This window comes from Ambystoma mexicanum, chromosome 1q (genome assembly GCF_040938575.1).
Source record: "Ambystoma mexicanum isolate Mex_15411 chromosome 1q, UKY_AmexF1_1, whole genome shotgun sequence".
NCBI lineage: Eukaryota > Metazoa > Chordata > Amphibia > Caudata > Ambystomatidae > Ambystoma > Ambystoma mexicanum.
In genome coordinates, this window is record NC_090922.1 from 1,031,748,701 (window position 1) to 1,031,766,896 (window position 18,196).

General features: G+C 45.8%; 1 protein-coding gene across 1 annotated transcript in view; it reads left to right on the top strand.

Moving 5' to 3' along the window:
• The window catches only part of LOC138559946 (atrial natriuretic peptide receptor 1-like), a 556,750-nt gene that overhangs the window by 255,149 nt on the left and 283,405 nt on the right, over nucleotides 1-18,196 (top strand). Inside the window, exons 7-8 of the mRNA XM_069642743.1 lie at nucleotides 3,152-3,239; nucleotides 10,283-10,422. Coding sequence (XP_069498844.1) covers nucleotides 3,152-3,239; nucleotides 10,283-10,422 — 228 coding nt within the window. The remainder of the gene's footprint in view (nucleotides 1-3,151; nucleotides 3,240-10,282; nucleotides 10,423-18,196) is intronic.

Consider the following 18,196-nt stretch of genomic DNA (forward strand, 5'->3'; position numbering starts at 1 on the left):
GGAGCAGGCGTCAGGCCAGTTTGTCTGAGGATGTGCATGAAGACGCCATTTGCTCTCGGCCACCCTGCCCTTTCGTTTAAGGGGGACGAGGTCAGAGTCGTACCAGGAGTTGCACTTGGCTTTAGCTTCAGGCGGATCCTCATGACAGGGGCAAGAAAATGAAGAGTATCAGATATAGCAGAGTGGAGCATGGACAGGCTTTTGTCAGGGTGAGAGTCAGCCACAAGGGGAGAAGGGGGGGAGAAAGTGGTGGCAAAAGCCTCAACAGACACGCGCTTCATGGGCCGGATGACCGAGAAGGTGGGTGGCAGTGATGGAGTTGGCTTGACCCTAGTCTTGGTACTACCCTAATAGGTCTGCCCAGACCCTCAGATGCTCCTATGACTCAGCTGATTTTTTCATGTGGTATGGGACTTCCATTGTATTCAACCAATGTGGGAAAATATAGATGAAGTCATGGCCCAGATGTTAAATACCCACATATGATATCCTTCTGAGCTGCGGCTGCTGTCGCTGATAGAGGAGGGGTCCCGAGCCGAGAGAAGCTACTAGCCATGGAATGTATTGTAGTGCAAACTCTGATAGCGAGAGCCTGGGGGAAGCGTAGGGCGCCAGGTTTTCAGGAATGGCTGAATTTGATGAATTTGTGTGAGAGACGATAGACACTGTACACTGGGACCTTACCGGATCGGAATAGACCGCTGGACTATTGGGGCCCTCTTAGAACCTGCATTTTGTGAGAACAGAGGTTTGGAAGTACCATCCCCACTCGCTGCGGACAGGTCTGGTGTTGGCTAAAGTATTTGGACATTCCTTGCGAGGAGGAGTGGGATCAAGGGGAGGCCCCTGTGGCTATTGAGGGAAGGAATATAAAGTGTTGGGCGGGATTGGGGAAGGGAGTTGCTTTACGACTTTTCACAGTTCCATGAGTCAGGGTTTGTGTCGGCAGTGCACATTCACTTATCAGCAGTGCAAAGTCACTTTTCAGCAGTGCAAAGTCCCTTTGAACCGTGCAAAAAAATCCATGAATCAGGCCCTATCTGTCTAAGTGCATATAATATGCCCAAGAAGGCTATTCAGGACTCTGTTATCCCAGTGACACTGTAATGAAAGAATTCATCAAAAGCTTTGGTTAGTTCAACTTCATTGTTTTAATAAGAATTTTGTTAGTTTCATTGTCTTGTTACATAAGAGCCAGCACATATGTCTCGCCTTCAGCTGCTTTGTCAAGGCAGGTTTTTCTTTAGTGTTTCTAAAGTAGTAGAGTGTTGACAGTACCTGTCTGAATGCAATGACCAGTATTATGCAGAAGCTTGGGTGTGTTAAGTTGTCCTTGACGTGCCACGCTTACATAACTATCGTGAATACTCTCTACTACTTTAGGAACCCTGAAGAATAACTATCATTGACAAAGCACCTGACGGTGAGAAACGCGCTGGCGATTACATAACAACACTATCCTCATCAAAAGAATGAAGTTCATTTACCAAATGTGTTTGAAAACTGTTTACACTGCAGGTGACACAGGAGTCTCAGAGGTCTGAATACCCTTCAAGTAGATGTTGCAAAACAGAACGGAGCAATCCCATAAAAGTGTGCTTTGGATTGGGAGGGGGTACGGGGTTCTTATGCTGAGGATTCCAGTTGAGGGAGGAGAAGAATTAGTAAAGAAAAGAGGAACGATACGCACTAACCGCAAGCCTATTAGCAGGAATTAACCAATATTCATAGAGATATGTACAAAGGAGGATTTAGCTGGAGTGGCACATAATGGAGTAGCAGTGATGCTGCATAACTGTGGGGGAGCACCTGCCAGATGTTGATTTAAGGCCCATTTAATATCCTGGACAGGTATCAGGTAATACTATCCCCACCAATAATATCGCCATATATATGGTTGTCGGGATACGCCATAGGCGATATTATTGGCGGGGACAATTTGTGGGGTAAATGGGAGCGTGGTTGCGGGGGTGTCCCCCGCTCCCTTAAAAAAATATGAGGATTGGGGCGGTGTCCCCCGCAGGTTCCATGGGTTAATATGACCACAAAAAAAACAGTGCCATTCTTGTATGGCGATATCTTTGCAGGGATATTACCACATGGAACCCCTGGACTGTGGTGATGTTATTTATTTCACGGGGTAGGTAGTTCCATGTGGAGGGTGCCAGTAGTATGAGGAAGTGGGAGCATGAAGTGTAGGGTGGCGGGGGGGTGCGTTGGGGGCTCATAAATAGAGAAGTGATGGTGTTAGACATATTGATGGGGGGAGCAGTCTATACAATTAGTCTTGTGTCTTTTCTGGTTACACTGCATCCCCACCCCAACCCCGCCTCTCCCACCTTCTGAGGTGTAATCATCCAGGGCATTTAGGTATATTTAGAGAGGATTGTGGGATTAGACACAGCCTTATACCTGCCCATGAGGCAAGGAGGGCTGAACCCATAGTAAAACACAGGAGTGAGTACTGTGGTGAGGAAGAGTAGAACGCAGAGTAATGAAGATTGCGGGTCAGAAATCCAGGCATCAAGCAACATTGACAGTAAAGAGGGGTGTGGGCTTGAATCACAGAATAAAAAGTAATATTACACCAATTGTATGTTTGTGTCTCTTGTGTGTTATACAGGATGTTACTGTGTTGTAGGTTTCAGGTTGCATTCAGTACGTCCTCTGGTGCCATATCCTAAATGCAGTGACAGTAACAAAACTAACTTGAATTTGGCTGGTCCCATTCTTCAATGTCGCAGACAAGCAAGGAATGTCTGTGGTTGGAATGAATTCTGAACCTTCCAACCATTCCATTTTCTGGCGTATATCCTACATGGCTGAAGGCCAGTATAATGATAATGATGTGTTATTTAAATTGCCCCTTTACCCAAAGCGCATATTTACATACAATATCACCCAACCGAAATTGGTACTCATTTATCGATCTCGGAAGGATGGAAGGCTGAGTTGGCATTGTCGGGATTCGAACCTCCGACCTGCAGATCACAGCAGTAGCGAGCGCTCAACCCGCTGAGCTATCTTACCGGCATGAAGCATTGATGCAAGTTGTGTGAACTACAAGAGGATCCGGGAGGACAGCTCTGGGCTGTGCAAACCTCACATGCACACAGGTCATAATGGTCTCCCTTTTGGACTGTATCCACAGGCATGCTGCCCAAACCAGTCGCCGATGATCTACGCCAAGGCCACACATCCGCAGCACAGTCGTACTCCAGCACAACCATCTATTTCAGGTCAGTGAGCTTGCGTGTTTTTGTCGTGCATTGGTCACTGTGGGTCGCTGTAGTGTTGCGTGAGTGTTCTGTCTCGTGTCAATGTTTGGTGTACTCCTAATACCGTGTGAGCGCTGCTGGTATGAGGTGCGGCCCATTTCCTGCGCCATTATCTTGCGAACCCAGGAGTGTAGTCAGTAAATAGCAACCAGGTTGACGCCCTGCTGTTAGTTAAGGTTCTCCATTTGCAGGATTCCTATTTTCTCTAGGGTGTGTGAGTGGCCAGTGTAACCCTCTGTGCTTCAGACTGGCTGGCTTGCCATGAGGTGTTGCAGCTTATCCATCCCGCGTGAGCACAAGGTCTGCTGGAGCCCTGAACACAACATGGCCGCAAACTGGACACCGTCTCAGCTCTAACACTATAGCATGGAACTATAACATGCAGCCAAAATATTTCTGATCTTACATTAAAGTCTCTAAAAATCATCACTTCCACATGACTAACTAGCCATTTACAATCCGGTATGTATCGTAAAAAAATAGCAACACTTTACTTCTGACCTCTTTCTTCTTCAAAACAGAAAATTACTGCCACACATCTGGCTTCATGTCTGCTACCAGTGTTAGACGGTAACATATGACATCACCGTGTGTCAAGCAGTCAGCTCATTGTGGCAGTGGGGAGGCATTGGTCATTTTTAAGAAAAACCCTGATCTGATTCAGATTCAGGTTTTAAAAGTCAGAACAAAATCTGTTTAAAATAATTGTAGGTTCAAGCAAGGCATATTTGAAAGTAAAGATTAAACATAAGATGCTCCATAATTGCAATAAAGCCCTTAACGTCCTAACACATATGAAACTATTCACTCCATCTGCGACAAAAAGGAAGCAGCAAGGTGGTTCACTCCCCAACTATGAACCAGCAACACAAGACAACATACAACCAACAGCAACACTAGCAGCCACCTCTGCATCCAGGAAACTACATTACACTGAATGCATCCGAATGGCAACTCACCCGCATAAGGACATTTCAAAATCACCCAGGAGATGAGAAAACCCAGCTCCAGCAACAAAACACCCACACCCTCCCAGAAAGTATGGAACAATATCACCACCCATTTTCAAGACAAGATAAAAACCAACCTGCAAGCAACTCACACAGCATAAATTGATAAGAATAATATTCTCCACAACACAAACCCCTTCTCAATCCCACCTCTCATGCAATGTAAGCACATCTCTGATGCAGGCTTCTAAACACTGGGGGAGGACAGCAACAAATCAGGCTCCCTGTTACATCCCTGTCCCGCAGACATCCACAAAGTAATTGTAAGCAAAGCAAATGTGCTTTTAATATTCATGAACTCATCAACTCCTCGCTGGATAAAAGAATTTTACCAAGACTTTTCAAAATGACCTATTTACATCCACAGCTCAAAAACACAACTAGAAAACCAGATGACTGTCCTTACTACCGACCTACCACCAGTATGCCATGCCCAGCAGAAATCCTGGAAAGGTAAGCATGTAGTCAACTCCTGCGACACAATGAGTCAAACAACATCCTGGATCCGGCACATGTGTATCCAGACCAATGAGGGGAACGCAATCTGCACATTTACCCACTTGGGATGACCTTGAGATCAATGCAGATACTAAAATTAACTCGGTCCTGCAAACAATGCAACACCAATGAAGAGGCTGGAGGAAGTAGGACTATGCAGCACACAACTACAATGGATGAGGTCTTTCTTCACTGCCAGAACAGAAAGCACCTGCTTACCCCATACAGATCGAACACACACGGCATACTGCTTACCATACTGCAAGGATCATAGCAAAACAAAAGAGGAGATGGCTGGAAGGTTTAGAAATCATCTTAACCTCTGGCTTTGCTCTGGGAAACCCTCCAGACGATCGTTCTTCTCCTGCCAAGCCATTACAGAAAGGGGAAAGACCATATGGAAATCAGGCTTTGCTCCAGCCCACTCTGCTGGGTCACACCCCTTCTGCATGAGACCGCAAGCATCCCCAGAAATGTTTCAGCCTCATTGGGAGTCATCAGTGAGGAATAGTTTATGTCTCTAGGCACAGGACCCATGTCTGGGCATATCTGTCCCACTCGGATCAAATAAACCACCTTAACCTTTCCATATATAAATGGATCCACCCATGAGACTCATCAAAAGGCACTGGGCCTCATTACGAGGTGGGCGGAAAGGGATTACCGGCACCAGTAAGGGCACCGGTGCCGGTAATCCCTTACCGCCCTACTACGAGGTCCCTTAGCGGGTCCCTTCCTTAACGCCTGGTTTTACCAGGCGTTATGGAAGGGACCCGTTAAGGGACTTCAGAGCTAATAACGGTACCGCAATTTGCGGTACCGTTATTAGCACCTTCCCCCTTTCCCATTGAGCTCTATGGGGGCTGAAATGGGAATGGGGAATGGCTTTTTCAATGGAGACTTACCTGTCCCGCAAAGGTCGGAATAGACCGGTAAGTCCCCATTGAACGGGACGGACACAGTACCGGTATTGGAGGTAGTCATGGCGCTAATAGCACCATGACTACCTCCAACCTCGTAATGAGGCTCACTGTCTCACCGACTACAACCATGCAGATAAAAAACAGAAATCATTTTCAACATGACTGACAACAAGGAAAAGGTTACACCCTCCAACTCAACTGTGTCCGTCAAGTGAACACGTGGATGATGATTAATGACCTAAAACTCAACCTGAACAAAACAGTGATTTATGGTCGCTTTTCCCAACACCGCTCTGCCAGCAACAATAACTTGGTTCACTAAATAGGCTCTTGCCCAGAAACTTCACAAAAATGATCAAAAATCTCTGAGCCCTTATGGACAATGGACTTCATTTGCAACCAGTAAGCAACACCAACCAAAGAAATGTTTCTACCATTTACAATGAATCCAGTGGTAAATTCCCTTCCGTGCCTTTCCCCACTGGACTCCTCTCTGTCATATCGCTGTTCTATCAAGACTCAGATCTATGTGATTCCCCAGCATCTTTGCCAGCCAATCCCAGGCTTAGAGCATCCACCTACCCGACCCCCTTCACAGATAATCTGCATTCACATGTGCTTGCCCTGTTCGCCAATGCTGATTCTTGCAATTGGCCTTTGCCGAAACCTCCAACTTGTCCCTTTTCCCTGTGCACTTCTCCTGCCTATCTCTAGCTCCCCCCATCACTCCCTCACTCCGTTTACTATGGGTGAGCACATCCCATACCTATTTCCCTGCACTCCCCCCAGCCACCACTTCCATGATGTTTGTTCTTTAATGTGGGGTTTAACTCCCCATACCACACTTCACCAGCACCACATGCCCACCTTGCTTTCCTGGGCCCCTGCTCTCCATTACACAACTTAGCCGGCCGCTAGCCTTGCATCTGCCTCTGCGCCACTTGACTTTCTCGTGCTCCATGCCCAACTTCCCCGCCACTGCTGCCGACACCGAAGAATGAGCTCATCGCCAACCTCTAAGAATTTTGACAAACTAGCCATACACACACCTGAAATCAGTGTGTCAATGAGTTGGGAATCAGTGAATTAAGGTGAATCGCAAGAATCATGCCAACAGTATATACCTCTGCATGCCAGATTATCCCACTAAGAAACAACAACACATCCAGAACGCATTGTCAATACTACTATTTAGACTCGACGGGAGGGAAAACATAATATCAACACTAAGAGCCTCCACAGACTAACGGTCAAAGATATCACTCTGCATCTCCTTCCTCCTGCACTTTGCATTGTTGCACTTGCACGATCTGAATGACACAAGGCCCAGTAAGATTGTTTGTTTTGTCCTCCCTCTGTCTTCCCTTCATTGTCTTGTCGCGCTTAGAAACACTTGTAAACAGGCGCATTATAAATGACTTATCATATCATCAGTGAGTGGAGCCAAATAAATTTAAGACAAGCTCGTCCCATACCAGCCGAGATGAGCCTGAGAACCAGCAATTACATAATTCTGGCAAACAAGCACTACACCAGAAAGAGACAAACAGGATCAGATTTCTCTAACATTGCATCAAAACTCTGGAGCTCCCTGCCAAAGGAAATCCTCACAATTCCCCACCACCTTATGTTTAGGAAAATGCTGAACACCTGGCTTTTCAATACCCCTAACTAGCTAAGGAGCCGCACCAGCATTCCCCAATGGTCCTTACACCAAAGGCCTGGTGGCATTCCACTCAAGATCCCATTTAGACCAGAGTCCGTGGTGTATGCTTGCCCAGTGAGCTTGCCACACAGTAACAAGGGAATCTCTGGTCTCCTCTCTTTCACCACAATGTAACTCGCACAATAATGTGATGTCTGCCTGGATACCCCTCGACATTTTGGCCAGTTTACCCTGCTGCATCTTGTTTTATACTGTGATCTGCTCCCTCATGTCCCACATGAATCTCACCTTTGGTGCTCCACATTATATTACACTATAGTATGACTGCGCTCAGGTGTCAGCCCACAATGAGTGCTATTCTACTGATCTCTGGTGTCTCACTATAACTTGTGCTATCCTTACCCCACTTTTTGCAGCTGAGGGAGCACTCCTAGGCTGGCTTAAACCGGCAAAGGGAAATGTGGTTTCCCTTTGACAGTTTTTGTTTCCTGGTGCTCATGTCCAATGGACCCTGCAAGGCTAGGGGAGTTTTGCTTCCTTAGCCTTGCATGGCCTATTGGGGATGCGGGCTGGGTAACTGAAAGTGTATAGGTGCGAGAGGGCGCTCCTGCACCTCCTGCACATACAAACAGTTCGGGTCTCTGCATCAGAATCACTCTGGCTCTTGCATGCATGGGCAGGAACCAGGAAGTTCTCTTTGCTTTGTGGTTTCTGTTTGTGCTGCTCAGGAGCCAGAGCGCTTCCAGGTATGCCGTGCAGTGAGAAGCATCAGGACCGGGGCAAAAGCTAAGATTTAATGTAAGGTTTATGTTTTTGCATGTATGGCTGTATGCTTGTGTAATGGCTGAGTGTATGATGATCGGTGCATGTGTGAATGAGCAAGTGCATGGTGTATGAGAGCGTGTGTGAATGAGCAAGTGAATGCTGCATGTCAATGAGGGATTGAATGTTGTGTAGATGTGTGTGCATGTATGTTTCTGCTGGGCCAGGCCTGGGAACTGTTTTTGGGGGGTTGTGCAGCAACATCATTTTTTACTGGGTATCATTACGTGGACAGCCTAGCTATTTCCTGCTGCTGCGTGCTATTTTGTATTGGACATCTTTGATAAAGCAAGCAAGATAAGTCTTATTTGGCTAGACTAGCAATATGATGCAGCCAGTCTAGCCAATTCTTACTATGGCATGACATAGTTTACTGAACATCTTGGACAAAGCAAGCATGTTAAAGGTTAGCTGGCTAGACTGGCATATTGATGCAGCCGGTCAAGCTATTTCTTTTGCATGGCATTTTATGGGTGTCTATGATGAAGCAAACATGATAAGTGTTACTACTTGGATTGACTGTTATTTTGGTGCAGCCAATCAAACCATTGCTTACTGTGACATGACATTTATTACTGGGCATTTAAAGAAAACAAAACGGGCATGAGAAGTGTTATTACGTGGCTAGACGTCCATGTTGGTGCAGCCATTTCTTTTTGTGGGATCACATTTTTAATGGTAAAGTAAACTGAAGGATATTCTTGGGATACTGCCATATGTTGGCAGAACCAAAACCATCACGAGCATATGTTGCTTTAGTATCATTACTGACATTATGTGCAAAGCAAACATGAATATGTTCTCATAGGGGCATATGGGCATATTTTGATATAGCCAGCATGGCAATGTATGATCACAGCCAGTGTGAAAATGTCTTTGGCATATATTGTGGGCAAATACATCAGAAAAATGCATTGGGAAAGGCTCCTATGTACTGTTGGTGTCTTATATCTACTGGATTTATTTCATGAGTTACCTTACAGAATGGATTTCAAACTGTTTGACGTTCTACTACATTTTTCACTTAAAGTGTGCTGTAAAATGCACCATTTTAACCCATTATTCAAAAATAAATCTGGAGTGGAGAACCTGCCCAAACCCACCTGGGATGGTTCGGCCTCCCTCGTTACGCTTGTTTTCTGTCGCGTATTTTTTTGGGTTACGCCCCTCTTAAATAAAAAGTCACTGCCGTTGACAAATTGCTACATCAAATAATGTATTATTGCAATGTATTAGTTGCAAAACACTGGATCGCCTCTTGATGTAAAGGCTGTGGTTTAGGAGAATTGGAGAACTCAATGTTCTGGAAAATATTGATCAGTATGTTCAGCATGATCAGTATCAGACCTGTACATGAAACAGCTGTCGCAGTTTACTCACAACACAAGGGGACACATATGTGGGAAACAGACTGGTCTCAATAGTCACTAAGGCACTTATAAGATTGATTTTGAAGTGCCAGTATTTTACAACTATCTTTGTGAATTTTAGAGTAAAATGGTCTTTTGGAGAGTAAAAAAATAATTCTCTTTCGCAATTGCGGTATTTACAGACAAGTACAAGTATATGTTAACAATAAGGCAGATATCTTTGTGTTTGCCACACTACTCCCTAGTAGTTTATGAAATTTAAAAAAAACATTACCTTAGGTTTCCACTTTATTGTCTTGGGAGGATAGCTCAGCGGCAACGTGCTCGCCTTGGAAGCAAGACGACACGAAGCAACACAGGTACGATCCCTGGGTCCATGCTTAGAAACCTCTGGGTATTAAGTGCGTTATAAATAACCCATCATATCAGGAAGTAGTACCATTAGACTCTGACCCAGGGCACTGCTCTGCTGGTTCCAGAGATCGAACATATATTTAGAGATGAGTGGGTGCAAGCAACACTCCGATCTTCATGCTGCTTCCTTTGCTGATGGGAATAATTCGTCCCCCTATTTTTTGTTGATGAGAATATTTGCCTGTTTATAGTAAGTCCCTAATAGAGCGCATATCTGCAGGGCTGACTGTCACACTAAAACGCCCTTGCTGTTTCCTATCAGGTCATACTTACTGGAGTTCTCCTTCCTTGTGCATTTCAGTGACATTGTGGGGTTCACGACTCTCTCCGGTGCAAGCACGCCCCATCAAGTGGTCAACTTCTTGAACAAGCTCTACACAACGTTTGATGATATCATCGATAATTATGATGTGTATAAAGTCGAAACTATTGGAGATGCGTGTAAGTACAGTGCACCAGAGTCCTCTGAGGCACTTGTAATGCTACTTTATGTTGTGTTATGAAGCTTGTATACTGTGTAAAATCACCACAGCAATGGTAGCAGAGCCCCAGAAACACTTGTGTACAGGCGCGTTATAAATGACATATCATATCACCTGGCTTGACTGGGAAGTAGGCGTATGGTTTCCTGACTAAGGATGACCAGACCTTAGTCTGAGGTGAGAAGAGGAGTGGGGGTGAGAACAGGGAATGTGGAAGCAGGTAAAGCTTTTGACAAACTTCGAGAGGGGTGATGTAGCCAGGAAGAGATATGTTTGTCATGGTGGGAGCCGCATGTCACCACTTAAGGAAGGTGAAGTCTATATGTGTGATGTAAGCAGCAGGTGGAATGTGAATGCACACCTGTACTATTTAAATCATGTTGACATCAGTGGTCAAAGTGTACGAAAAGAAGTAGTGGAACTACGTTCCCTACTGGCCTGCACCACTCCCCACAAACCCCATTGACGCCTCCCCTCCCATGCACAATACAGACCCCAAACACATGCGCCTGCTGTTTAAGGGAACATCCAGTGCAGGGCACTGAAAGTGCAAGTATCAACTTCTTCCTACACCTTTATTTTAAAACGAAACCGTTCCATAACGGTTTCTTTGTAAAATAAAAGTATAGGAGCGGTAAAACCTAATAAAAAGAAGTAGAGGAGCACCGCTGCGACCGCTCCCGCCCTCTTCGACCACTGGTTGAAATGCATTAAAGATTTAACATGCTGTGAAAAAAACTCAGATACACAACTAACATAGTCAGACAGTTATGGAGCTGGTGTCATCAGCTATAAACCAGGGACGTCATTTAGGGGTCAGGTCTCCCTGTGGCCAGCAGCATGTGGCTCTTTGGGCCAGCAGCATGTGGCTCTTTGTTTCTGGAGTGGCTGGTTGTTTGATAGCTATAGCCGTCGGGATAGCTCAGTGGGTAGAGCGCTCGCTGCTGCAATGTGCGTGTGATCTGCAGGCTGAAGATTCGGCTCCTAGCAAGGACAACTCAGCCTTTCATCCTGCTGAGGATGATGAATGAGAACCAACGAAGGTTGGGTGATATTGTATGTATATTTCTTCTATACGAATCGCGTAAGCGTAAGTGCTATATAATAACACATCATTATCGTTTGGCCTTGGATCTCTGCTTGCATTCACATTTATTTGGTAAATGGGCCTATACGCCGCAATGATATTAATGATACATATGGTGATCCATGCTTGTATGAAATGTAACCTTACAGTGATATCGTAAACCATATTTTTCGTAGTGTACTTAGAAACAATGCTATGTGATGCCACTTCCTGTTTTGTCAAGGGGTGAAAGGTTGTGTTCCTTCAATTTCCGTGATGTCGCTTTCAGGTGGGGTCAAATGACATCACTTCCTATGATGTCATCACGGTCAAGGGTTGTGTGATGTCACTTCCGCTACCCCTGGTATTTTGGTGAAATGGTGTCCCTGCTTTATCACATTACAACACAAACCATTGTCGGAAAAAATAATTGGTTTTAAAGGAGCTAAACAGATAAACATCACATACGCTAAAGCATGATTCACACAACCATCAATTGTGGGGGCAAGACATATCTAAAATGAGTTACTCCATCGTAAATATCCCCCAGCATTCTCCCTGCCACATCATGCACCTTAATCCTCCTTTTCCTTAGAGCCTTTGGGCCTAAATGAATCCTAGAAAGCCAGTCTACCCGCCCCCCTTTTCTCTTCCTTTTTGTGTATGACAGGTACAAACCCGACTGGGACGCTCCCACGGGTGCGACCTGCCGTGCCAGCATTGCCATCTCCCTCCCCGGGCAGTCTGGATTTAGCAAGGTAGAATGCAATCACAGTTGTGCCTTCCCTCGCCCCCACCAGTGTTTGAGGTGAGCACTTCTTCTGCTATTCTGTCAGCAAGGCGCATGCAGAATCACAGGGCCCAGTTCACAAAGGAACATGTTTGCATGCATGTGTAAAATGCGGATAGGTGCAAATTGCACACAAGTGATGATTCACAATGAATCCCAAATGCGGCATGCGCAATTTGCACTTGCACCATTTCTCTGAAGCATATTGAGCTGTTTGACAGAAGCAACCGGCGCAAGTTCCTGAGGGGAACCTGTAGCATGGGAATGCCAAACATGGGAAAACCTATCTCACCACTGCAAAATGAAAGTGGTGTCAGAAGTAGAGGGGGAGTCAACCATTTTCTGGGAAAATGTGTTAAAAAGTCAAACTTTCATCGGTCTACATCCCAAAGCTGGTTTACAGCAGGTTGGAGCAGGAGTAAATTGTTACACAATCAAGTGTTCTTTTTTTCTATCGGTTATTCTGGATAATCCATTGGTGAGTGTATGTCGGACGCTTATTTGCATTGCCAGGCTTTTGCCACTCCACCAAACACACCAACTCTGCAGACACAAAGGGAGTGTTAATGAAGGTATCCCCACCCTACCCACAAAGGTGCTGATCTCTGCCCGTGTGCAATTCATGAAGAGCCGTTTGTACAAACGCGCTACAGTTCCATTGAGACCAGTGACAAATGGCCTGGTTCGCTGATTTTTTAACCCTGCACACAATTTACAAATGACCCGTGACTGAAAATAAGCTTTAGCAAGTTCTGCCCAGAGTTTACAAACATTTGCAAGGGGGATCTCGATAGAGCTCGGTCCAGCGACCACTTGCCCATGTACCGCACCACGCATCTAGGCAGGGCATTCTTACAGAATTAATAATCCCCCGGATTTCGTTCTGTGTATGGAGTGAGCGCAAGCGCAGTTTGTAATAGGCGGATGGCCAGGCTCAGCCAGAACATGTCCCATTTCAACTGGCACCAAATACAAGAACATACCGAATATCTCCACAAAGTAACCAAAACAAGATTCTCTGTCCTAAGTGGCAATGTTGCATTGTGTTGTGTTATGTTATTAGAGCGTGTTGATGCAGAACACGGGGGAAAAGAGTTGAGCGCCTGTTCCCAGAGTCCCAAGAGTTCAAGGCTGCTTGTGCTGAGGAACCACGATAAAACGAGGCAGGGACGAGAAACATCCAGCGCCTTGGGAGGCGAAACAGAACCAAAGAGTTGCTTTCTGCAGACTCTGCAGCTCCGTCGCTACTCCATGTTATCTTGCCAAGGGTTTCTTTATACAGCCGTGCCAGAGTAAGATGGAGACAGTAATGTATGTTAAGTGTTTCCAATATTCCCGAGCTCGCCAAATATTGAGAGCATGGCCACTGAGCAAGTGGGAGAGCTGCAGACAGCCTCGTGCAATTCCCCGTGGAATAAGAAGATTCCATTACAGGTTTTTTCAACGAGGGGGAATTTATTTCATTTTTTATCCATCGCATTTTACCGCAACTATATGTGGGGACGGGGTCGGTTAGGGTAATAATAAAGGTAGGGGAGGTTGTGGCAGGGGCTGTGGGGGGTTCTCCCCGCATACATTTGCATTAAAATGTCCTACAAAAAAACCTGATGAAATGACATCGAACCATCGCTTGGGACATTCACGGTCAATATCACACATTAGTACCCGGCGAGAGACAATCAGAATGCAACAAGCATTCTTATTGACTCTCGCTGGGTCATTACCCAGCCGAAAATCCTTCGATTCTCGGCCGGGATTCCAGCCGCCTTGTCCTCGGCAGGGGCGTGGCAGCCCCTCAGCCAATGAGGAGGCTCGAAGCGGGGCCATCCCAGCTCCGAGCCTCCCCACGACTGAGAAGTTGCCTTTGCCCCCCGCCGGGAACTCGGGTAAGCTTTTTCTTTTTCCTTCCCTCCCTCCCCCCTACCCCACTTACCTTTTTGCTCCTGCGTCCCCGCTGGGCAACGATAGCAGGCTCCAGCAGTGTGGAGGCGCGGAGCGTGCCATCCCCGCTCCGCGCCTCCACACGGCCGGAGGCTTCCATCGTCGGGACGCAGGAACTTTTTTTTTTTTTTTCTTCCCCTCCCTCCCTTCCACCCTCCCAACCCCACTTACCTTCTGCTTCTTTTTTTTTTTCGGGAACGGACGTGCTGGGAACACGTGTTCCCAGCGCGTCCGCTCCCGATGGCCGCCATGGAAAGGGTAAACGGACTCCGTTTTCCCTTTCCCGGCGGCCATTTTTTTCATTTTTTTTTTCTGTTTCGAAACGCGCCAAAACAGAAAAAAAAATTCCATTAGCACCCCTATACAACGGGCCGGGGTGCTAATGGCAATAAGACCCTCGGCGGCGGGCCAATACCGCAGCAGGTAATGCCCGGGGGCTTCGTTAAGGCCCTCGATACGCTCGGGCCTATAACTACGGCCCCGGGCATTACCTGGGGCGGTATTAGTCCGCTGCCTCGGGTCTTATTGCCACAGTACTCACCTGTTCCTGAAGAAACTCGCTACTGGCCTTAAACACGTTGCCATTGGGTAATGAACGTCCACCCTCACATTTGCCATACTCCGGCACGTTTTTAGAGAGTGGAGTAACCAAGCAGTGCCAGGAATAATAAATACCCTATCACAATCCTCAACTTTGGGAGTGAGTCCTCTCTCCAGAGACAGACAACCAAAATGTGCCCTTTAACCAAGTCAATAATTCCATAGCTTCAGCTTGATATATAGGGATTATTTCAGAACCTATAAGATTATTTTTCTCAATGACCATATCACTAAATTATCATCTTTTATTTTTGCTCTGCCAAACTATAAAAGGTGAGCATCAAAAATGTTTTTTATTTAGATAGCGCTGAAAACCCGCAGGCATCAGGGCGCTTGACAAAACATAAAGACGCATGGACCCAAGCTGGACAGGACATCGCAAAGGGAAAGAAACAGGGAGGTGAAGGCATGCCCCTAAATCTTCTTGTATATAACAATCACTAAAGAATGGTATGGAAATTTAAAAAATGTTTTGGTGGGCGGGGGCCCATAGGGCTCTGTGACTAGGAAGTGTCAGAGTGACGGAGATTACTAGTAAGTAATCAAAACATTACCACCTCATCGGCCTTCCTAGTCCCAGTCCTTATTTTTGAGAATAAGCCAATCGATATTCCAATATTTTTCCAGCTATGATGCATTTATTGGATGCCACACACAAGTTCATTTTTCACACCTTATAAATATATGTGTGTAGAAACAGCAACCAAAACGTTAGTTCCAAAGACAGAGCAACTTGAACCCCACCAAAATTAATCTTTAGTGCTCGATGAATGGTGGAGCAGGGGACCACGTTGTAGAGTTGCAGATGTCTGTTATCATGACTGCTGCCTGCTCAGCTGAGCAGGCGGAAGTGCCTCTAGTTAACCACCCATGAATACCACCTGGTAACTCTAGCCTGCCACCAGGTATGCTTTACTGAAGGTAAGTGGAAACCCAACAACTTAGGGTGCAACTGCCTGTGTGTTCTAGATGTACCAGAAGAGCCCTACAAAGGCCCAAATTATAGAGCCTTCCGGTCATGAGTACAAAGATCTAGTCAAAATGTTGGCAAAACAATGTTCTGTGACATGTGAATAGAGTGGTTATTGTTTGGGGGGCACTCAGTACCCGGCCTAAGAATGACCTTCTCTGTGAAGATCTGCAATCTGGGCTCTGTGGTGACCAATGCCCTAGATTTTCTACTCCATGGCCCTATTATGTTATAGCTGTCAAAAACACATCTTTGCTGAGGTTATTAGAATCGAGATTTCTGCAATGGGTTCAATGATATCTGATTGAAGAGTTCGAAGAACGTAGGAAAGATAGCACTGTGGGACCTGGAAATGTATATATTTGGCTTAAAATTCTCGAATCCACGAAGAAGTCGACCTACCAATGGTGTGACTTGTGAAATATCTCCTCCCGAATTCTCTCACAATGTACAGAAAGCTGCCCAGTTCCTGTATAATGAAGAAACAATCAGTCCAGGGTCAGACCTTTTTGTTAAAAAGTCACATGTGTAACTTAATAAAACTTCCTACATAAATATGACATCAACAACATATACAATAGAATCTAAACCAGTTAGCCCAAAGCAAATAGACAAAGAGAAAGTGCAACTTTACATAAACACAATAATCCCAGATTCAATATTTAATCCAATTTGAACAGAGGTGTAGCCAATTGAAGAAAAAATAATCAAGTTGGTGCTGTTGTTTTCTGGCTACCCCTATATACACCTATATATGTGTATATAGAAGTAACTGGAAGACAACGACACCAACTTGATTTATTTTGTTCCCTACTGATAGGCAGAAACCTGTGCAGTTCCTTCTGGGACCACTGCAAAAGATTTAAGACTACAGGTGTTGGGCAGTAAACCCACTTGGTAGCAGTCTGTACCACACAGATTCACTTGGTAGCTGTGGCTGAGCAGTCAGACTTCCCTCAAGAAGAGTTAGGCAGTATACAGAGTATTCACAATAGGTCAAGAGAACACAATAGAACAAGTAAACACTGACCAGGGATTGGTGTAAAAGAGATATAATTATTTATTTAAAACCACATCTAGAAAAAGACACAGGCACTAATAGTAAGCAATTCAAAAACATGGTCACTAAAAGATATACACTCCCTTAAAAGAATATTAAACAAGTCTTAAGTAAAGCCCCACTTATTTTCAGACAGCGGTGAGCACTTAACGTAGATGGCACTCTAATAGTTTGTTTTAAAAAGGGAGAGAAAAGCAGAGAACAAATTGAAACAGATCCCAACACTTCTACAAGAACATAACAAGAGAGGAAGGCAAAGTAGAACCGTGAATTCAGAGTCAGTAGGCCGGATCCGCTTTAAGAGGATCGAAACGAAATGTGTCCAAGGTCACACGGTTGCAGTGCACAAAAGTCTTGAAAAGGTTCAAAAAGGAGTTGGACCAAAGAAAGGGACCAGTTAGAGGGTCAAGGCGGCCAGCCCAGTCCAGAAGGTTAAGGAGTTATCATTACCTTGTAGCAATCTTTAGAAAGGGAGGCCTGGCGGACACGGTACCTTAAAGTGGTGAGAAGACTCCAGGAAAGAAACCAGCCGCGTAGTTTCTCAGGTATAAGGAGCGGTCCGTTGATTCGCGGTTCAGTGGTGAGTGAATATCCGGCCGCCGGGGTGCTTGGCACGGGCAGTTCGACCACAAACCGGTCTGGGGTGCGAAGAAGGAAGGTAAAACTGGTTGTGCCCACCAGTCAGGGGAAGAAGCCTCTCCAGCCGGGAGATCTTCTCTGTCGTCGGGAAGTGGTGAGTCGGTTCCGCAGGGCTCCACCGGTGGTGTCGTCGTGGTAGGTCGGCTCAGCTTCTCCCTCGTCAGATTCTCAGGTCCTGTGGCGACTTCTGAAGTTCCAGTCCCCAAAGCCCTGCTTTTATGCAGCATACCCCCATTCACTCAGCCTAGCTGTCAATCAAACATGCTAAGTGGTGAGCCGGCCGGCTCACCACTTGGGCCAATCACACAAGAGTGCGACTTGAGTTACCAAGGTAACTCAGTCCAGGGTGCCTAAACCCCCTCCCACACCCCCTGTGGTACCCAGACAGAGTGGCACCACTTTTGGAGGCTTCTGTGGAGAAGCCCGCCAAAAAGTGGAACAAAGGGCTCGACTTGGGTTGGGGTCACAGAAGAGAACACAGACGCCATTTTAGAATCGAGTCCTGGCAAAAAATACCAACCGGCGAATTAATATTAATTAAGTAAACCGGCGGTAGGTTCGAGGCTATGAGAATTAAATAATTAAAGTTGGTAGCCTCGAACAATGGGAAAATCCCATAGGAAAATATTCGAGGTTGAATATAAAAAGTAGTTTCCACTGCCACCAG